The sequence below is a fragment of the Notothenia coriiceps genome, unplaced genomic scaffold (assembly GCF_000735185.1).
Source record: "Notothenia coriiceps isolate Sejong01 unplaced genomic scaffold, NC01 NC01_scaffold00024830, whole genome shotgun sequence".
Classification (NCBI taxonomy): domain Eukaryota; kingdom Metazoa; phylum Chordata; class Actinopteri; order Perciformes; family Nototheniidae; genus Notothenia; species Notothenia coriiceps.
This window is the reverse complement of record NW_011357531.1, coordinates 65,656-88,762: the sequence shown is the minus strand read 5'-3', so window position 1 is coordinate 88,762 and position 23,107 is coordinate 65,656. Positions and strand designations below refer to the sequence as shown.

The following is a 23,107-nucleotide window of genomic DNA, read 5'->3' as shown; positions in this document are numbered from 1 at the left end:
TTTTGGATAGTCCTTTTCCACCTCTTTCTGAAGCCTGATGTGTCAGTTAATAAATGACCATGAAGCTGCATCATATACGGTTTGGGAAATACCATATTCTGTAGTTACAAATGTCCATATAAAACACCATGATGACACTGTCATATCTCTGAAATACAGCGGTAACAGTCATGTGGATATTATGTCTTTAATGTCATATGTTAGATTCTCCATCTCTGTTAGATACAAAATAGACAAAAATAATTTGATATATTTTTCAGAAATATTCAAAAACATTGTCAAGTGATCACAACATAAAATAATCTGACAATCTTAATCATTTGCGATTAAAATGCTATTAGCAAAATACGTTTTCTTTGACTTTATCATAGACTATATTATCACAATTTCTTCATATACACACCATAATTTCTCTGTAAATATATTTAGTGAAATGAATAACAATCTCTTTAGACCTGTTTCAGGATAAAAAAAAGTGAGGCTGGTAAAAGAAGGTAAAACATGGTATCACTCAATAAAAGAGGCGTATCTGGTGTTTTGATTAAGGGTTTAAAACAAAAACAAACAAAAAGTATTATTCACATAACATTTCAGATTTCTTTAAAGCACCCATTGCCTTGCAACTCTATATTTCCATCTTACTCAAACGTTTAGTGAATATAGGCCGTAATGTATTATGGTTAAATAAAATTTGACTTGAAGTGCAAGTGTCGTTGACAGTGGTTGGAGCTTATCCAGTTGAGGCACACATTTTTTTCATGATAATTTTCTTAACAAAAACAACATGATAAAGATACGAAAACAACAAAAACTAAAATAACTTTCTACATGGTCAGTCAGAGTTTTGTCATTGGTATGTGTAGGCTGTTCCAGGGTCCCATCCATAACTCCTCCTCGTCTGATAAAGTGTGGTCACTGTGGGACTCCAGTGTCTCTCTGCTGTCCTTGTGGTTGTCAACCGAAGTCTCTTGCTCCTCATTGACAAACTGGCCACTGCTGTTTCTGTCAATCAAGACCTTTGCAATATTGGTTTTGGACCCAAAACTTTTAAGATCGTTGATGGAGGATCCAAGGGAGCCAAGGGAGCCACAGGAGGGCCGAGTGTTGAGGTTGACGTCCACATTAGGGGGAACACATGTTCCTGTTCCATTTTCTGTCTCGTTTTCTGTGCCATCAATGCTAATAATGCTAGAGGGTTCTTCATAAGTCACACCCAACTTGTCTAGTCTTTTAAAATGCTTACCAAGCCGACAAGGAGAGCCCATATTCAAGTTTTTTGGGTGAGGTGGCCTCCTAGTTCTGACAATAGTGCCGTTCTGTGCAAGGTAGATGTTCCCGTTGATGTTGCTGTGGCTGTTGGGGAGTCGGTTCCTCTGCGTCTCTGTGGTGCTCTCTTCTCCTGTGGAGCTGGTCTCATTCTCCTGATCTACCACCAGCTTGATCCGTGGCTTTTTCCCAGGCTAAAGAGGATAGAGGGAGTCAAGGTCAAAGTGTCATTTTTTTCTTTTCACAAGGTATAGTATACACATGTTTCTCGATAAAAAAGGGGAATAAACACTGCGGACAGCTAGCTGAGTTATACTCTACACCCAGTATCAAGATAACAGTATTCACAGTATTTTACTCCCTTGTCCCAGAAAGAAGGCCTGGATATTTTTTAGGTTAATTTAAACGTTTTTTGGGGGAATGTATGCTCACATGTATTTAAGGACTATCATGTGCTGAAAATGCCTAACCCAAAACCATTAACACATACAAATACTAAAGTCCAATCCTTAAATGGTGGCATTACAATAAAATATCTTTTAAGATACATTGTTGTTCTACTAAAGCACATCAATTCAAACATGAAAGAATATCCTTAGACTACATGAAATCCAATGTTTTGATTACCTATCTGCAGTTATGTTATTGAATCTATGGCGAGAAATCTATGGACAATAATAATACTGTTCCCAAAAAGTAATAATTTCAAACTCACATAAAAAACACTCAGTTAAAGCAGATAGTATTGTCACATGCGAAATCTCACAGCAAAAACAAGAGCATAATGTTATACAACATGTAAAGGCATAAAAACACCAAGGAAACATCAAAGAGAAGAATAAGTCAGAGAGGTAAGAAATAGAGCAGAGCTCTGATCATTTGCACCAGGAAACCACAAAAGTGTTTTGCTTAAGGGAAATGAGGAAAAGGTGGAAGCTTGACACACTGTAGTGGCAAGCAATAATTCTTCACTCCCATGCAAGGGTAATTGATTGTATTCACTCTTACTTCACAGTGGACCATATCTCTCTAGAAGGCAGTTGAGTTTCCTTCAGATTCTGAATCAGCATCTGACGTTGTTGAGTCTTTCGATGCACTGCCAGATCCGGAGCCACTGACTGAAGATTTGTCAGAGGAGATGGCGTCCTCGTCCACCTCAGTGATAGGGGACAGTCCTCCGTATGTCTCTACAGAGGTGTTACCAATGCTTCTGATATCAGAGCTGTAAGTGGGACCAGTGTAGGGTGCAGAGGGCCCAGGGTCTCCAGACGCCTTCCTAGAACTCCCCGTTGATGCATCTTCACTGAGCTCGCTGGCTGACTCTTTGCTCTCATCAGCAGTCTCAGAGTCTTCCTCGTCTTCTTCTTCACTCTCCTCTGTAATTGTGTCCTCAGAACCACGGCTCTGGCTGGACTTCTGGGAATGCCGGCTGCCACTGGTGGAACGGGAACCAGCTGTACCTGTCTTGTTGCTCAGGGAACTCTGGTCTGTCATCTCACTGACGGATGAAGACCCACCAACGGACTCTGACTCAGACTTTTTCCTCTGGCTGGACCCTCGAGATAAAGAGCCTTCACTTCCTGACACTGACTCTACCTCGCTGGCGGTCCCTGTTCCTGACTCGCCTTCACTGAGTTCTTCACTAGACTTCTCGGAGGAAACTGCGCTTCCTGATGATCTGGTTCTATTTGATGACTTAACACTTGAACCAGATAAAGATGCAGAACCACTTGTGCTACCACTGCCACTTTCTCTGGTACCACTCCCACTCCCGCTGCCACTACCACTGCCGCTGCCGCTGCCACTGCCGCTGCCGCTGCCACTGCCGCTGCCACTGCCGCTGCCACTGCCACTGCCACTGCCGCTGCCACTACCGCTGCCACTGCCGCTGCCACTTGCACCTGATGTAGCTGATGATTTCATGGAAGAGCGGGCAGAAGACCCACTTTCTCTAGTGCTCCCTGAACCCTCTTCCTCCTCAGACTCTTCATCAGAATCTTTCTCTGTCCCTGAATCTTTTTCTGTGCTTGTTTCCTTCTCTGTTGCTGTGCCTGTTCCTGATTCAGATTCTTTCTCAGATTCAGACTCTTTCTCGGAGTCTGAATCTTTCTCGGTTTCTGATTCTTTCTCTGTAGCCGACGACTTCTCTGACTCTGACTCTTTTTCCGAATCTGATTCTTTTTCAGTCCCAGATTCTTTCTCACTGATAGATTCCTTCTCCGTTTCTTCTCCTTCAGATTTGGACTTACTTTCCTCATCAGAATCCCCTGGCTCCTCATCAGGCTCTTCCTCTGAGTCCACAGTGCTTTCATTGGCATCATCACGGTCCAAGTCTACTTTCAGATAATCTCTGTCAACACTGCTTCTCTCAGAGGATTCCCCATCAGAGTCTTTCTCCTTACTGCTTCCACTTGCACCTGCTTCTGGCTCACTCTCTGTCACACTAATTGACACTTTAGACTTGTCATCCTCACTGGCTACTTGTGAAGCCTCCTCGTCTCGCTCGCTGCCTGTGGCAGAGCCCTGGCTCACACTACTCTTCGACTTCCTCCGTATCTGCAATTTTTTGCCTAAGTTGATTTTCCTGAAAACTTTACTGAGCTTGCTACGCGTATCAGACTTTCTGTCGATTGGTCCCATAACTGTTGGTCCGCCTGTCAGACTCTCTTGGCTGTCAATGCGGCGGGCTGACATCAGTTTGGCATAATCCTTGTCCTTCTTCCCGGCACCAAACATCTTGAACATCTTGGCTTTCTTCCATGGAGATGGGCCAGAAGGACCGGCATCAGACGGCTGTTCTCCCCCCTTGCTGGCTGCCAGGAGTTTGCTGAGTTTCATGACAGACTTCAGTCTCTTGGCAGCCTTAGAAGGCTCGCCCCCCTCTGCTGGCTCAGCTTGTTCGATTTCATCCCCTGGCATGTCCCTAAATGCAACCCTCTTAGGTGGACCTCCACCACGGCCCCTGCCTCTGCCCTGGTCCTAAGACAGTCATATTTAATTTAGCAATGATTTGAATCAAAAAGCCACTATGTTTGTAGGGTTAATACTGCTGTTTAAAAAACACACACAATGTTAAGATAATCTTTACATTATCACGTAGAGTAAGGAAAGGGCATACCTCAGTGCCACGAGGACCGTAGTAATACTCATCATCCTCCATGATCACCTCTCCATATTCATCATACCTTGGAGGTATTAGCCTCCTCCTACTGCCATACTGAGGAATGTCGTACCTGAGAAATAAATAAAATAAATATGAAAAAAAAGAGTTTAGAAAGAATGTGGATTACATTTGGCATTAATAGTTTTATTAATTCCTAAAGTAAACCAGCAAAAATAAGTTAATTAATCTATTAATCCAAGTTTCTATATTACACTGCCCCCAGTCACTGCTGCTTTTGGTCTTTTTTCTTATTGGCAATATCTTCAACAAGATAGTCAATAATTTATGTGAAGATTAGCAAAAATCACTAGTATTCACTTTGTAAGTTGGGAGCAATATAATAGAGAAAAAGAAAAGGCGGAAACTACATTTCCTAAAATAAATATAGATGAGTACATATTCGCCCATCTTTGTCAAAGGAGTTTAATAAATTACAAAAATGCAAACACATGCTGAGATGGGAATTTGTTGAGAAATAATTGATGCCTAAAGCCCAATAAAACATAAAATATGGTTGCATAACTCTTCTCCAATGCTCTGTTTTTTATTATTATTCCAGAGCATGTTTGGCTTTCATCAGGGGAGTGTTAGATTTGACTATTAATCCAACCAGTACCTACTGAAGAGAACAGTTTCAACATATGCCATTTAAGTCACGGAACAGTTTGAACAAATAGTTTTATGATTCAAATGTTAGTGTTTCACAGTTGTAACACTAAAAAAATGGATCCACCATTAGGTTATCTGCATTAGTGTGGTAGATGGCCTCCAACAGTTTGAATGTTGATACTCTTCTTACTCTATAATAATACATTAGGGAAGAGCCTAAAGGAAAAAGACCAATGGTAATTTTGTCTTATTGAGAACATGATGAGGGGAGCTTACAACACAGCCGGTTGATTGCTAAATGATAAGCATGACGGCTGTAAAAGTGTGCCCTTCACTGCAAACAGAACATCGCACATCAAAGGCATCGGGTCACAGTGATGGTACACTCATTGGCAATAGCAGCTTTTGTAATGAACTTTGTGACCTACTATTCAAATATAATTACATCTTGTTGCGAATGAAAGCCATCGTATTTCAGACAACCTGAGAAACAGCTGTGGTAATTTGTAGAGCTTAGGTAAGGTAAGTTGGTGAGTAACTACAGGCAATTACCAGACTTCATTTCCATATGTACACTCATCAGATTTCACTTAACAGTTTTAAGCCTTTAAAAGTGCAAAAACATCTTCCTGTTCTGATAAACTTGTGGTGCAAGTCACCTGCCGTAGAGCGGGAGCTTTTAATGAATAACAATTTCTCAGCAGCTGTTAAGGCTTTGAGTTGCATGTTTTTCCTCTTTAAACCATATGGGCTATGTAACAGGCACGCCAAAACTCCCTCTATTCATTAAACCATGGAAAAACACTTCCACACTGAGGTGCCTGACTCAAGGCAGCATACAGTAATTGATCTCATTTGATGGGAGTAGAAAGGGTAAATGCTCTGATGATATGTACAGCTCAAGCGGAAGCACAAGTGATGCTCATCATTTATTTTTTTCGGAAATATTCGCTCCATTCCTCAAGGATCTAAGAAATGGGAGCTGGAAGGCAAGGTCACAATAAATAAAGTCCTAACGAGGTTATTTTTATTTTTAGCAATGGAGATCACTTCCTGGATGAGAGAGTATGACTGATGAGAGATGAGACGGTCATGGGGTGCATGCTCACCCTTGGTCATAATTATAGTAGTCCTGTGTGTAGTAGTCCTGGCCCGGGTCGATACCTGACTCCATTGAGAGTTCCTGTATTTCAGAGAGGCAGAGAAAGAAATTACTCAGCACTCCTCAGGGAAAACCAGAAGAAGAAGAGCATGCAGCAGCACACAGGGCGAGTAATACAGCAGAATGGACTACAATCCCTGTGAATTAAGAAAAGCAGGAGGGTTTCTACCTCAGGTCTCAGAAGAGATGGCCTCAGCAGTTGCTGTTGCTGCCAAAGATTAGTACAGAAGAAGGATAAGGTAATGAAAGGAAGGGAAGGTTAGGAAAGACACAAACATAAGGAAGAGTTCACTCTACACATTTCAGATGCAAGTCAAGCCTCTTTTATGAGCATCAATAATATATCTATGTGATCCCAATGAAGGAGCAAGGTGAAAGATAGATTTTATACTGATGGAAACACAGCAAGGAAAAGAGGGAAGATGTAAGCCAGGCAGCGAAAGTAAGTAAGAAAATGCAACAGAAAAATAAAACATCTTCTGTATTTCAGTTACTGGTCGTTCATTATTTGAAGGTAACAAGAAAGAGTCTTTGTTTGGTAATTATGTTTTGTTTTCCAACTCAGGAGAAACACTCACATTCTTATCTGCTATTTGACAGAAATATTGGGGACTACGACAGAATTGTGAATGAAAGCTAAACTGTAATGTCAGTGTTAGAAGTCCTATCATCAGGATCTGATCTTAATCTCATTCAGTGCTTTCTATCAAGTGAGTTGTAGATAAGAATAATAGGATGTAAACTGCCTGGAGTGTGACAAAATGTCTCCGTGCAACAAAAATAAATAAAACATCACAACAGGAATGCTTACCTGTCTGCCGTAGCCTCCTCGCCTGCTGTGTGCCGCAGAAAGGAGGGAATGAAACAAATAATGAATACAGATTGGCAGAAAAATATTAAGTGCTTTAAGATAAATGAAATGTTTGGTCTACAGGACTAGCGTGTCTACATTCTGCTGACCAGTGAGGAAGTTTCAGCTTTACTTACTGTGCATTTATAAGTGTTAAATTACAGAGTTGCAGATATTGTTCAGTTTTGAAAAAGGGTGCCTTAGGCCACAATGTTATCGTGCTGGTGTGGGCTGTTTTCCCCCCGTTATCTTATCCAAACAGGGAGCAAAAAAAGATACAATAAATGCAAAGAGCAAAGAGGGGACAAAGATTGGAATTCGAAAAAGTCAGTGTTTATACAGACATATCTGGAGAATCTTCGAGCAGATGTGAAAAGGACTCAAACAAAGTTAATGAAATTGTCTTTGCTTATCGCAAATAATGTGCCAGTCCTTTTCAACAGACAATGCTTTTTAAGCTAAATTGAAGTAAGCTAATATTAGGATTCTCAAACGCATTAAAAAGTAGTCCTGGCAGCTCTTGAGGACAACAGTGCATCTGCAGTGCTTTTAGTACAAGTCAATGAAAAACTGCGAGTAATGGAGCAGACCGGCTGAACCCCTCCAGTTTCACAAGCGTACAACTGTAACCTGTCTGGGCCCATAAATAATGACGACTTTCACACTCGGATATATGGCCAAGCAATGATGTGAGCTTCCTCTGGAGAGCTGTAATCTGTTATTATGGGCAGGGACCAGGGGACAGGGCACAGCCATATGGCCACACCTCCCAGGCAGAGAGGATGATGGGAGTGGGATCTGATGGATGACTTGTTGGCTTGGCTGCTGGCTACTGCTTCTTCATGAAACATCGAGAAAAATGACCCAGTGGACAGCAGCCGTAAGAAGTTTGCACAAGGGCTTGGAGGAAGATGGGTTATAAGATAATGTAATAGAAAAAGAGGTGAGAGAGGTGAGCTCAGAATTACAGCAAGACTTGAATACTGATGAACCCAGTGTATTATATTGATAAAAGTAAAGTTCTCTTCAAAAATAACTAGCTTCACATTTTCCCAATACATTATTTCTATGTAGAAAAAGCATACAAATACGTTTTCTTATTCTGCTGCCAAAAACACCTTAAGAAACAAAACAAATATAACCAAACTTTTGTAGCAGAAATCATCAATAGGAATAGTTTAGAATTGTATGAAGTATGCTTGTCAAGAGTTGATACCACTCTCCTGTGTGAGAGCTATTGATATTCTTTTCAAACTCTCGGTACAAAAGCGAATCAACGTATTCCCCAAAATGTTGAACAATAACACAAATATCATGCACTATGAGGTGTAAGAGCAGGGGGATGTTTTAATGCAACACAGGATCTCTCTGATAAGCATTTTGTGTGAATATGAATAATAATGAACCTAATCTATTGTATACTATCTTAGGTCTTTGTTTTGTATTTTTTTTTAAACAAACTATTATGGTTAATTTGAGACAGAACATTTCTACCCAAAGCATACTTTTAGTCTTAAGCTTGGTAATTACTTTTGATTCTTTTTGAGACACTGCAATGATTCATCAGCCAGGACACAATGGAGTTTGATAAAAACCAGTTGGAAACAATGGAATATAAAGAATAACATCCATTAGGGCTCACTGTTCCTTGGGTTGAAAAACTGCATGTGAGCCGCTTAGCCTTTCTAAAAAAGAGATTGCCCCATGTAGTGAACATGGAATACAGAATTAGCAGGCCTTCGATCTGCCCATCGGGGGATGTGTGATGAATCAAACATAACATTGCTCTGGAAGGGAGGTATGCTAAGACCATTTGCCTTAGGGCATGGAAGCTAAAACAAACACATGAAGGGTATGTGGGAGAAAGACAGAGGAGTGAAAGTAAAGCACAAAAAGGAAAAGAGAGGGGGACAGAGGCCGCATTGCAATGAGCGTAAAGAAGGTAATATAATCTCCCGAGAACCACAAGAGAAGATTAACAAGAAGAGGCTACGGATTGAAAGTATTCAAACTAACTACAGGGGGAGAGGAAGTGAGATAGAGAGAGAAACACAGACAAATGGTGAAGGCAGAAGGTCGGAGAGAAGGGAGTGAAAAGGAGAGGGTAACAGTACTTGACAGTCCCACAGGCAGCGGCCCTAGTTAACGATTGATTGGTTCTCTAATTAGCCTTTTCCAGTGAGCAGCCAAACATCACAGTGACTACTTTATCATGCTGGGAGGATTTCTTTAGACATGTGAAAAGGCGGGTCCCCCAGAGGTTAGCTCTCCTCGTTCAACATGAGCCGGGAGACCCTGTCAATAGGTTTTTATAGTCGATGTTACAATCAACACTAGAAGATGTTCTCACTTAGAAGTGCATAGCCCCATCTTATCTGCATTCAACTGTATTATATTGAACTAAAAGGGTTTCCTGTAGCCTGCCTTAGTGTTGTATCTAATTTGTTCAATTTGCATGTGGTTTATATATTCCTAGATTTGCTTTTTTTATTTGTATTTTGTTTCCTTGCTGAGGGGGTGGATATGAAAATTAGTTGTCTCTCTCTTTTGCTGTTTTATACATCTGTAAGGATAGTGTCTTACACCATCCATCACAGTAAGTCGTTTGTTAAAAACACCACTGCAACAACATCCTGAATATGTTAAAAACACAAATGTGCAATCATCCTTTCTGAATTCTTCAAAAGCTCATTTCATAGTATTTGCATACCTATGGGACATTCTTAAACGCTATGGAAATTTCCCTCATTAAAACAAATAAAACATCCAACATTATGTTTTCTTCTTTTGCTTCATTTAGATTTTGCACAGAGCAACAACATACTAAATGCTCATGCTCTTCACTTATGTGAAAAAGAACAAATTAAAAATCAGCAATATGCAGACAGTAAACGGTTGAGGAAACAGACCCAGAATAATACATGTTGCTGTTTAGTGAAATTTCATTTAAGTAGCTTTAGTTAAGAAGTGCTTATGCTAAGATAATTAACTGAAATAACATGCTAATATCATGATGAACTGACTAAACTGATAATTCAAGGGTATGGTTATCATAGATCTCATAGCAAATGCACTGAGCCAAACTAATGCTGTATATGCAAGCCTCTTTTATGTACTAATACAAGCCTGTAAGCAAATCGTATGGCAGAGCTGAGTACATTTCTTGGCAGGTGGCACTATAATTAGATTTCCAAGTAAAAAAGCATTATTTCAGAAAGACAAACAGTCAACATTATCTTTGCTAAAGCTTAAACTGAATACTACCCACTGTGCAGAAAATAATGATTATTAAGTAACAACAGAAAAGCAGGCATGAACATGAATAAATGGAAAATATGAGCGTGTGGAGACAGAGAGAAAAAGTCAAAGCACTGTTGATTGAGAGTCCTCATCTCTATTTGGGCTTTTCAATTTCAATTGGCTTGGCTGCTGAGTGTCTCCTGCCATATTCAGTTCACTTGGTCCATTTTCAACACGGTTCATACTTGTTGTTGGGTTGATTTGGCCTGCAAAGCTGGAGTTGGTTGTTTTTGGCGTGCTCTGCTCATCGCAGGGATCAGAGCTCTGCAGTCTGTTAGCACCTTCTGATTCTTCAGTCATTTGGGGTTTCTTATTAAACTTGGGCACCTTGCAGGTTTTGTCGACTTGGCTGTACAGGTTGGCAACAGACCTCTCTATGTCGGCTAGATTCTCAATGTTTTTCAGGATCCCTTTAAGCTCCCTCTTCCTGATATCAGCTTGAGATTGGTCAAGACGAGCAGGATGTTTTCGTTCTGAAACAGGGCGAAGTGAGGACACGGGCGGCAAAGCGGTTGGGAGGAAACGGACAACTGGGCGCGAGTGGTTGCTGATAGCGGGGAAAGGTAAGGAAGGAAGAGGCGGTGGAGGTTGGGGCGCAACCCGCTTATTGGCTGGAGGAGGAGAGGATTGAGGGGTGTTTTCATGTTTAGGAGAGCAGAGTGTTGAAGGGGGAGAATAAGGTGGACTAGAGGGAGGAAGTGTGGGTGGGGCATGTGGAGGTGGCCGTGGAGGAGGAGGCGGGGGATTTTCTGGTGGATCTGGTATGATCTCCACAGTGATCTGACATGGTTGGTCTGTCATGAAGCTGGGGCTAAACTTCCTCAGGCCGGGTTGAGTCTGTCTCTGACCAACCAGGGGCAACGAGTCATCTCCCTGAGCAATAATGATGCTGGGGGGCACATCCTTTCCCACAGAAGTGGGGCTGTAAGAATAGTCCATGATAGAGAACAGAGTTTCTGAGGTCAGCTCCAGAACATCATCACTGTCTCTATCACTAACAAGGATGGTAGAAAGGGAGCCTTGGGAGCCCCAGTTTTGCTTGAGGGTTTGTTCCAGGAGGGCCTGCTGCTCAAACTGCCTGGCCTGATCACGGACTGACAACTTGGCCTCTGTGCTGCTGTTCATGCAAAGTGTGCTCGAACTCTCTAGCCTCCGCCTGCTGCTCATTCCTGCTTGGAGTATTTGAAGCTCCCAATCTTCTGGGTCCATAAGTGATGGTCTCCTTGGCTCGTCACAACCCTGCAGCCCCCCGTGAATGTGAGCAGGCATCGACCAGACACTGTCTGACCCTGCTGAGTATGGGGGAGAAAAGGAGAACCGCTTTTCAGAGGAACTCTCCCCACGTGGAAAGGCCTCAGGACTGCTGAGGAGGCTGTTGTCATCGTACACTGGGTTGTGAGTGGTAAGTGGGTTGTGATCCGACAGGAAGGTCACGTTGCTCTCTGACTTAGGCAAGTCGACATGCAATGCTCCGTTGCCGTGGGCTGCCATGGAGCGACAGGCAAAGTTGCTAAGAATCCTCTGGTGGTTCGCTTCCGCAATGACAGACTTGTTAGCCCTGCCCCAGTAAAAGGTTGAGGTGAAAAAGAAAAAAGACTTGAAACAAGTGAAAGTTAAAGGATGAGCAAAGCAAAAGAACAGAGGGTGAGGCAAAGCAAAACCGCTATCATTTTATTCTGCATCTTAACTGAAATATGACCCTTAGTATTGTGACTGTCATTAAGAACATCTGCACACCCTGGACCAACAGATATACAGTATGCTTGTTTCTCAATTTTATAAACATAGATTAGTTTTAAATAAGCTTATGATGAATAATACAAATCTGATGCTCTTTAATATGGAAATAGCTATTATCCCCCAAAATAGGCTGGGCTATGGTCTTCAGATACAGTTTAATGCAAATCATTACCATCATTAAGCCATATTGGATGCATTAGTGCAATCAGTCACAACACTAAAAGATGTGAAAGTAAGGGCGACATAGCACGAAAGTTGTTATCTAATGGGAAGGTAGAGCGGGAACAGCTATAGGCGTATCTACTTACTGTAAGTGCACTACCGCTTTTCTGACTACATAGTAAGGGGTTTATTGAAGCTTTGGAAAACAGCTACCATCTGTTACCACAATTACACAATTAACTATAACAGGATAGGCCATTTTAAATAGAATTTTTGCACAAGGGTATTAATAATAAAGGAATAATTCTAGCATAGGAATATAAGGTACATTTACGAACATTTTATCTATAAATTGAATATGCATATACTCAGCAAGATAGATCCCATTTGGTTTGGGATTACTTACTGCAGTCTGAATCCAGAGAGACAAGGGAATAGAAATGATGGAGAAGATAGAAACACAGACAGATGGTAAAAAGACTAAAGCAGAAATGTCATGGGTGTGGAAGCGTAAGCTCAAGGGTACGTCAATACTGTACTGATTTATTTGCTGTGTGCATTTGAGAATATGCAAAAAACCGTTGGCACTGACACACAGCCCCCCACCCCCACCCCCACACACACACACACACACACACACACACAGAAAACTTTGTTATAAACATGCCGTTTCAAAGTCTTTTAATGTGGTTGTTTATAGGAACTTTTCTTGTTCCTAGCACAGGCTATAAAATAACCCCCAAATAAATGTTGCTCGGCAGCAATACGATCCCCAAGAGAGCTTTTAATCAAAAGCTTCTGCTTGTTGTTGAGTGTTGGTCAACATCTGTTGTAAACATTCTTTACAGCTTGCCATTACATTTCCATTTTCAGTTTTCAACAGCAATAGTGATGGTAGTAGTAGTATTTCTTTTAAAATGATGTAAATGAAAAGGATTAATTTAGAAGGGCAGCAGTTTCAATTCAACCTCATTTAATCAGCAGACATTAATATTTAATTACACTTTAGGGATACTATTATAAATGAAAGGTGAAATTGGATAGAAAAACACTCTGAAAATAAAGGTGAGCTCAGGAATCATTCATGTAGGTTTAAATTGTTGGAAGATTTAAAGTAATTTATTAAAAATCAACGACTAAGCACAGGCCATATGTTGTGTTTGTTACATCTAACACTGCCTTACAGCTGTTATTACTGTTTATTATGAATCATCAGCTGAATCATGTTTTTATTTTCTTCAAGATAATACAATTTACAAGCAACCTGTATTCATCAAAAGGATCAGTTATGGAGATATGCATAATCAGATATATACAGTGCCTTAAACATGCCTTAATCATACTACAGAATAATTTTGTAAGAAGAAATCAAAATTTTGAAAGAAAATGAAAGGCTATCTTGTATACCTCAATACACTCTTACCTTTAGAGGGTTGTGCAAACATGTATACAATGTCAAATATGAGCACATACATACTCTAAAATAAAAATAAAGTATAATCCCTAGTTGTGCAGCAGCATCCATTCCTTTTTTCAGACATCTAAAGTTGGAAGACAAAGAGCAGGGTGCCCCATTGATGCAGGCACTGCTGTGTCTAAAGCAGCAGTTGGAGGACTAAGGTCAACCTGCAGAGCTGCCAGCTGTCATTAGGAGGCATTTGATTATGCATTCTCAAGAAAAGTTGGTGTGAAAACCAGGAAAATAGTGTAGCATTCAACCGGAAGGCAGTTATTTCCCCCAGAAATAGTTCCTGCTTATCATAGGAATGGGTGGGATGGGTGAGAGATAATAAAGGGTCAGGTTTAACCTACCTGGTGCTGTCGCCAAGCTCCTCGTAAAGGTTAGCAGTGGGAGCAGCTGCTGGAGGTGCTTTCCCTCCTGGTGGTAAAGCCATCTGAATCCTGGCAGTTTTGGCACACTCTGCCTGTCGCCTGTGCAAAGTGTTAACATTTACAATCACCCAGATACTGTATGTGTTTCTAGTCCACATGCAAAAAGGAATAAATGAGAAAAACACAAACTCATACACAAGCATACAAAGAAAAATCAACCCAACATAAAAGTCTTTGCTTCTTTTATATTTAATCTATGAACTCATCTTTACTCAAACAGTGTGGTTAAAAAGTGAGTAGAAGCCTGGCACATCACTCATGCATGAAGTCTACCATGAATTAACAATTTTTGCTAAAAAAGAAGCACATGCAGTAAGAGGCGTTAAAACTAAAGTTACTGTTATGTTCAGTTTTTAAAATTAAAAAGAATAACTTGATTTTGTTGGATAAGGATAGCTAACATCTATTCTTATTTTATATAGAGCTGCAACTTTTGATCAGTCGAAGAAGATACCATAATAAAGACTCTTATAAAAACTATAAGAGACTATAATAAGAACTGAGCATTGGAAACATATTTTTTACTTAACTCACCAAACGTTTTAATAAATTGATTGAAATCTTTAGGTTAACATTCTAGAAAACCAGTCCTGCTGTTAGTCCAATATGTATTGCCATTTTAGATTGTTATCAAAATTGTTGTATCTGTCTTTTGTTAGCTTGTTTAACTCTGTTCACCAACTGCATATTAACCCTACAAGCTGCACAGTTTTAGAACAATGAGGTTATGAACATATTTTAATCAGATCATAAAGTATCTTTTGAGAAAAATACCTGTAGATATCCATGAAGTTCGTAAAAAAAGACATTAGGTATTCTGACACCTAACAACTGAAAGGTCATTGTACGGTAGATGCTGCGATTAGTTTTCAGCTATCTATTTTCAGATTTACATGCTGTGCAATTATATTTTAACTAGCAGGCCTGTGAGAGATGATGGGTCACAGAAGCTTTCAACAGAGTGACGAGCGTACTGTTAGAGGTCAGTAAGCGGGTATAAGCGCAGATATATAAGTCTTTTTGACTTTGGTTTGATTTTCCTTTCGAATGTCGTCAGCTTGATATCAACATGATAAGAAAATCATTCTATAAAAAGGTACAAGATAAATTAGTGTTGCTTTATATTATATTCTGGAAAACATTTTAAAAAGGGTGGCATTATGTAGCATGCATTTATCTCATTATCTTTGCACATATTTTAATCACTAATGATTAATGAAGATGAGAACAATGGTACTTCTCACACACACTTGATACATGAAAAGCGACGAGTTCTAAAACACAAGAATAATTACTTACTCTTTGAACCTGGTGATAGATTTTGATTCAGAAAAAAGGAGAGGAGACAGAGGGAGAGGGAGATAGGGGACAAAATAAATAAATAATTACATCATTTGGCAAGAGCGTAACCCCATACGATGTTGATTGAATAATGGACGTTATTAATGCAATCCTTGCACAGAAAATGAAAAATCTTTGTATATAATATGTTTTTATCTTTAACCACAAAACAGGGAAATACTTCATGCACTTTCTTTCCCATTTCTATGCAAAGCAGCTAAGCCTCGAGCAGTGACTGCAAGGCAACATGAAAAAGTGGCCATTGCTTTCTTTTTAAGTGTATCTTCTATGCTTCATGTCACCATCAGTTATTCAAAACAAAATTCAATTATTCCACATGAATACACAGATACACTTTAAAAAAATGACGCTCATTCCAAAAGGTTACAGCAGATTGTGTTAACACAAAAAATGATTTCCTAAATCAGTTTAATTTTTACGAAAGTAATGACACCACCAACAAAATGCCATCTGCTGTGACAGTTTGTGTGTTAGGTCTAATGTCACCACAAACAGCTTTCTGCTGTGTGTTTAGTCTGTGGATTTGCGTAAGGACAGCCACCCTGCCCATCTGCCGTCAATAAACATTTCCCAAACATCCCCATTTAGGGAACATTTGCAGCATGCCAACAATTAGACGGGATAAGGTTGTGCGACCTAAGAGTCAAACTACCTCACCTTTAAAAAAACAACCATCATACTTCTTTAAACTGCACAATGTGTGTGTGTGAATGAGAGATAATGCAAGCCAGACACTGTTTATTGTGTGTGTGTCAAGCAGATATGATTAAGTAGCGTGAAGATGCACTGTGACGGTCACAATTGGCTGTAGATATTTGTCACAAATGAGTGTTAATTAATCTGCTTTCACAGAGCATGAGCAGGAAGATTAGCCCAGCAGAGTGCGTAGTCAGCATATCTTATGAAAGAGAGAGACAGAGATAAGAGGGCGAGAGAGAAAGAAACACAAAAAGGCAGCAACAAAGCAAGGAGTGCTCCCGGTTTATCTTAAATACTTGACTAATACACCTTTCAACCAAGCTTTTTGTGGTTTTGCTGGGTCTATTCCAACATGCCACAGGGTACAGGATCAACACAAAGGTTTAAATTACAGCAATAAATATCCGATTGGTATGTGAAGAGCAAGCGCTTCAACTAAAACCGGGTGTTACACAAGTCATCCAAGGCAATAGCCCGTCTAATGAAAATGTATTCCCCTCTTAATTTCTGGACAACTGGTTAAGTATGATTAATCGGTTACAGAAGCCAGCGATGATCACTGTGGCGAGGGTACTCACTGTTTGTAGGTGACCATGACGATGAGGATGGCAGGGATGCAGCAGAGGATGATGATGATGGCCAGGGCCAGGAGAGCCCCCTCTGTGTAGCCCACCGCCTGGGCCGCCTTCTTCACACTGGCAACGATATCTGGAGAGCGGATCTCCAGGATGCGGCCTCCCTCACCAAGTAATGGCTGAAACTCCTTGTTGATTTCCAGCACATTCCCATCAAGAAACCTGTGATTTATAACACAAATAACAGGAGAATATTGTTTTTGTAGCAGTGCAGTTGTTACTCTTAATCCTTATGTTGCAAACTCTTTTTGTATGTATTTTATAGCAGCTATAATATATATTTTGTAAAAACAATGTTCAAAAAGATGATGTCAAAAGAATTAGAAGATGTAAAAGTGGTCTCTTGTAAGGATGAACCTACAGAGAAGTATCCCTTCAATCTGTAGCTCGGCTATAACTAGTTTTATAGTGTGTTTCACATCACTGTCTATATTTCTATCCGATAGGTTTTCTGTTGTGGTTCACTGTTTTAACTCTCACTTTGTTTTTTTTACTGTAGCAAGCAGATTGGTGCAGGGGTGAAGCTATAAACACCCACTGTATACTTCTTATGTATAGCAGATGACACAGTAGGCGACTAGTGAAAACATAAGAAGCCAGACATTTTCCTACAAATTGGTAGAGACCAAATGAGAGCTAAAAGAGATCACTAAATGAATGATAAGGTTGCTTTGTAACGTGATAAAAGGTGATGTCAATATATGTGTTTACCACTTGTTTCAGCTGTGCTCAAGTGGCCCAAAAAAAAAAGTATTTGCAGGTTAATTATCTCATTAGCAGAGATAATTATTTCAAGCTTTTGCTGTAATTTAGATCAACACATTATACGGTAAATGCTGCAACTGGGGATCTGCATACAACTCATAGAAATGTTGATTTTTTTTTTAATGCTAAATTGTATACGATTTCTCAATAGGACATACACTTCTGAGTGTGAACTTTCTAGCAAATGTGTTGATTCATACTTCAGGGTTTAGAGAGACAATTCCAGATACTGCTGTTTATCAAATGTTATTTTGTATCACTCGGCTTTCACAAAAGGAGTGAGCACACTGCCACATCCAATTACTATCATTTTTGTTTTTCTATAGACAAATAATTGAGGGGAAATCAAGGTTATCAACTGGCTTCCCAATCTTTCCTCTAAAAAAGGCAAAATGGTAGAGAGAGAGTTGTCTTCAAGGTGGCATAAGGACACTCTTTAAAGCAAGAATACACTCACTGCCATCTTATTCTTTCTTCTTATGTGATCTGCCAGCAAAGTGGAAGATATACTACATGCAATTACCCCACAACATTGTGAGACATGCCCGGACTGCATTAAAAGCATTTTCTCCTTTAGCCTGAAGGCTTTTTCTGACAGTATCTAATAGTAATCTAAGGAAGCGATTTACAGTAAAGCAGGAATGTACTAAGCTTCTTTTTTAAAATAAGCTGATGGCCACTAGTTATGGTCTTTGAAAAAAGTTGTTCTTACTGTATGACACAAGTTCCACACTTTCAATGGCTTTCAGCCTCAAACCCCCACTTAAAACCCATTGAAGCAATCCTCCAATCGTCAAGGACACCTAGATAATGTCAATAGATTAATTCAGTACATACACCATGCACCTCTAAACGTCATGTGAATGGATGACTTCAACTTGAACTGCAATGGTGACAGTCTCAGTCAGAGGGAGGTTTAACAGCAACACACAAACAGAGTTGGCAGTTACAATGAGTGAGGAGGAGTAAATACAGAAGATAGTGTCAGATCAATGTAAGCAAGCAGGGGGGCAAGGTTGTTGAGAGTGACAACTCAGAAGGGGGGGTTTCCTATTGATTGGCAACTCTCATGCTCTGGTGGACTTTCCTTTTCAAGATTGGAGTCTGATTGGTTTGACAGAAGGGCAAGGAAATATGTGAAAGGTGGGATTGTACTGAGACGCCAGCTCAGATCATTTTTTTTTTAAAGTGATGAAAAAGTGTCATGTAAGCCTTTTTTCCTTGGTGCTTTAATATCATGTGAACAGGGCCTTCAGTGGTTAAAGAAAGCTTCAGCACACATACTGTGTCTCCTGTCCCCAAACAAAAGCAATACAAATGTTTTGCTGGCATATCTCCAGGCTCTTTAAAGCACTGGTATAGCAGGTTGAATGGACCGACTTAAATACTCCCTGCTGCAATCTCCTGTGGTAACTCCCTAACCTCACCCCTCTCCTTTTCCTCTGTCTTTTTTGATGACATAGAAGATTTGGTGCGCCTGCAGGATAATCAAAATGTTATAAAGAAAGTAGAGGCAGAGAAAAAACGGGATACTGTAGAGGAAGAAGCCATGGGGGGCCTGCTGAGTCACTTTATAGACAGAGGACAAAGAGAGACTGCAGAGTGGACTGTACTTCTTGTAATAAAATAAAACTCTCACTTACTTGAAGAGCTCCTTGGGTGAAATGGCCCTGTTGGTAAGCGGGTCAATGGCGTACACCATCAGGTCCGATTTACTGTAGTCCTCGAGTTCAAAGCCATCGCCATGACGACGTGGACCAATTGACTCCACAATCACCTTGGCCCCGGGAATCTGATCCTGGACATGGCGCTCCAGAATACTAAGATGAACAGAAAAACACAGGTAAAACTTTATAAAGAAAGCAGTAGAGGAGTAGAACAAAATCTTGATTTATATAAGCAAAACATCAAGGTTTGTATTAATTCAAACCATTTCTTGGACCTCTGCGCCCAAAGCAATATGAGAGCCACCAATCTTAAGTACGCCTTTCTGGCAATGATTGTCCCATTGGGTTGCATTCTGCTTCTCCACACTAGGCTCTTGGCAAAGCAAGGCTTGATAATCCTTTCAGGCGGGGAGGAATCCACACCTTAAATTACAGCCAATAAAAGAAAGCCTGGCCGTCTGCCTCTGCCAAGGTTGATAAACAGTTTGAGGACTCAGGTAAAATGGTCCTGGATCATCACCAGCACTGTGCGAAATCACAGACCTCTCAAATGTCAGCACTGCAAGGAGCTTAACATGACTAATTTGTGTGTTTTTCAGCCTAAAGAGCCGAGTCACAACGCAGCATGCTCTTGAAAAACAAGTATTAACACACATTTGCCTTTCAGATTGACTAATTAGACTAAACACGGTGCCCCAAGAGCTGCAAAAAGACATTTCATAAATCTCTATCATGATTTAATTTTGGACAAGGAAAACCGTCTGTAGAAAAAAGAGACTCATTGGCTATTAATTTATTGGTCAATAGTTATTTAACAACAACAAACATCTTGTACATAACATTAATTATTGTTAGTTCCTATTTATAATTGTCAGGCAAAATCATACATATCATTCCAGGCCTTCAACAATGATTTGTTACACAAATTAAGGTACCACCTTGAACCAAGTTCACCTCGTATCATAGCTCTGCTCAAAACGTTGCAATTAATTTTCCAGTGTCAATTTTCCCTGAATCAATTAACCAAAGAGTATTAGAGGGCAAGGGAATGTAGCCTACTGAAAATAATTTGCTACATTGACGAGAGTGGGATAAAGGATGAGGTAACAGGCATGTTGAAAGGAAAACTGTTTCCGACTGTTAAACGTTCCTATAACAAAGTAGCTTGTTTTATATTAAATGCAACACCAACTTTCACACCAAGCATTATGCAAACATAGACATTGTTTTTCTCATTTGAATGAGCATATTTTCTGTTCGTATTTGAATCATAGTAAATGCTGTCTTACCGAATGAGCTCCTCCCTATGCTCCTCCACTAAATGGGGTGGGACAGTGGACACAACAACCTGCATGTCCAACGCGTTGACAACAGAAACCTGAGAGATAGTAAGAAAGAGGGAAATAAATAAATAAATGACCAGGAGGTAAAACAAACAGGAGGAAATATAGATAAATAGCGATTAAGCCATTATGTCACATGTGTCCTACTGAGCGTTTGATCGTTAGAGCCAGTGGGACCCTCTCATTACCTGCTTATATTGGTGAGATCGATGCAGCTAACATAACAGGACTTTATGCTAATGCAGCAGTAAAGCGAATAGGCAACAACCTCTGTGCTGTGAAGTCAAATTTCCCATGCGAATCCTGTAAAATTAGGTTTGCCTTGAAAATTAACGAGCACCATGGTTACGCACTCGCTGCTCTCTCATATGCAGGCAATGTCCCAGACCCTCCTGCTGTCTCGTTAGAGGCTTGTTAGCCAGACATTTTTCACTGAAATGAAAAACAAGCCTTCCCACAGTAAGGAAAGATAAGCATTGAATTGGGGCCAAAGCTGTGCCCAATCACAGCATATGTGTGGGGTAATTATTGTAAAAATAGAAATTGTACAAAGGCAAGTGACACAAAGACATGCACACTGACACAAACAGACACGCATAATGTATGGCTGAAAGAAAATCTAATTGGAATATCAGCGACTGGCAGAGGCCACATAGTGTGTGTCCTGCAACTACTGCAAAAAATTAAAGAGACTGGAACCAAAACATTTAGCATTGAGTAAACAAAATCAAAAACACATTATCTCAATGAGGTTTACAAATGACAAAAACAAATATACACATGGCTGTTCTTCGTGGTAGGCATCTTTTGATAAACTGACAGAGGTATTAAATGATTTCATATTATCGTGCAGACATGAGAGTGGATTCAATCTTCTCATCTAAGTCTGCTAGAAAGCAAGAAGCGTATTTCTCAAAGTATTGAACCTTTTACTTTAAACCTCAAAAGTCCAATCCAAGTAACTTAACTGATGTCACTTTTAATTTTCTCAGAATTGACAAAGCTCCTTCAAAGCCACAGAAGACCTTACTCAACATTATTTTACAGGTTGCGCAGCAGTCCCTCAATGACTATTAAATTGACATCGACGTGTAAAATGGGTGGAATGCCCCTTTGATAAGGCTCTCCTGCATCAATGAATTACAGACAGGTGACATTGCAAACCCATTCCATATTTCAAAGGCCGGTTCTCTGTAGAGACACCATGCTATGACAGCGACATACAACGTGAAATCAATATGTCTCTGCTGCGCGCTGACATGTAAGTCAAGGAATAACACAGAGCTTTCACCGACGTCCACAAAGAACATGTGCATTATGTATTTGATAAGTACAACAGATACACTATGAAAGGCACTGGATACATACCACCACATCGGCACTGCTGCTGAGACCTTTTCCATAGTCGTCTGTTGCAATGACTTCAAACGTGAAATATGACCTGCGCATATTTCTAAACATCGTGGCTGATTTGATGATACCGGTGTAGGTCTCTATGACGAAGCTGTCCTGGCCCTCTGGTGTGGGCGGGATAATCAGGCGGTACGCATTCTGACTGTAATTCCCAGTGTCCTTATCAGTGGCCTGTAACACACGAAGAACACATATTAGTTACACATAAAATATCTCTGTTAAACTCATAACAAGACAATGTGTGATGAGAAAAGCCTACGCCACATCCACCAATCATTGTTTCTGCTCTTGACCATGATGGTGGCTGTTGGTCCCAAGCATATATCACTTTTGGCCACTTCCCAATCAGGGATAAAACAGGATATACAGTATGTGGTCTTTGACAGCCAACAAGACATGCCAGAAGAGTAATATGCTTAAAGGGCCCATGTCATGCTTTTCCGGATATTACCCGTCCCCTTGTGTGTTATGAAGGTTTGTCTGAATGTAAACGGTCTGCAGAGTCAAAAACCCTCAAAGTACACCCTGTAGCGAGTAGGCTAAAACTCTAACACAGAAAAAACCTGTCAATGCTGCCCCAGAACGCCTCGTTGGGGATTTCTCATTTTCCATTGTTTGCTTGATGGGTTCTTTGACGTGTGAACAACCAAATGGACCAATCCGCGGAGCACCTCACACACCGGGATCCCTTGGCTATAACAGGGAGTCCCTGAAAGCTGGTAATAGACGAGTTGGGATCGCGGAGAAATGCTCTCCGCAGACCCATTCTCACAGCGTTATAAAAGTTTTTCTTACTCAATATCAAGCCACACTTATGGTTTTTACTTCAGCTGTGAGTGTTTGTGCGTGCACAATTTAAATCTATTCTAGTAGACCTCAACAATGGAAATATGATCAGTAGAAATGGCCATGACATGGGCCCTTTAAAACTCTGCAGGCATGGTTGGTTTCTTTTGTGACCCCTTGTGGTGCATCGATCTCGCTGTGATGTATCGCATTATTATTCTTCATCTAGGTCAGGGGTTTTCAAAGTGTGGGAAGGTGAGCCTCCCCCCAGAGAACATAAGAACAGCCGCGC

At 40.4% G+C, this 23,107-nt stretch overlaps 1 protein-coding gene across 1 annotated transcript; it reads right to left on the bottom strand.

The window, feature by feature from the left end:
• LOC104955831 (uncharacterized) lies at window positions 1–22,306 on the bottom strand. Its single transcript, XM_010783223.1, has 12 exons — window positions 22,289–22,306; window positions 21,985–22,200; window positions 20,563–20,651; window positions 19,250–19,426; window positions 16,785–17,003; window positions 15,445–15,453; window positions 14,065–14,184; window positions 7,012–7,036; window positions 6,370–6,408; window positions 6,148–6,221; window positions 4,385–4,499; window positions 1–1,460 (listed from the first exon to the last, which is right to left on the bottom strand). Exons 1-12 carry the CDS (start codon window positions 22,304–22,306, stop codon window positions 837–839), a joined length of 1,725 nt encoding a protein of 574 aa, XP_010781525.1. The 3' UTR covers window positions 1–836.
• Window positions 22,307–23,107: the final 801 nt, after the last annotated feature.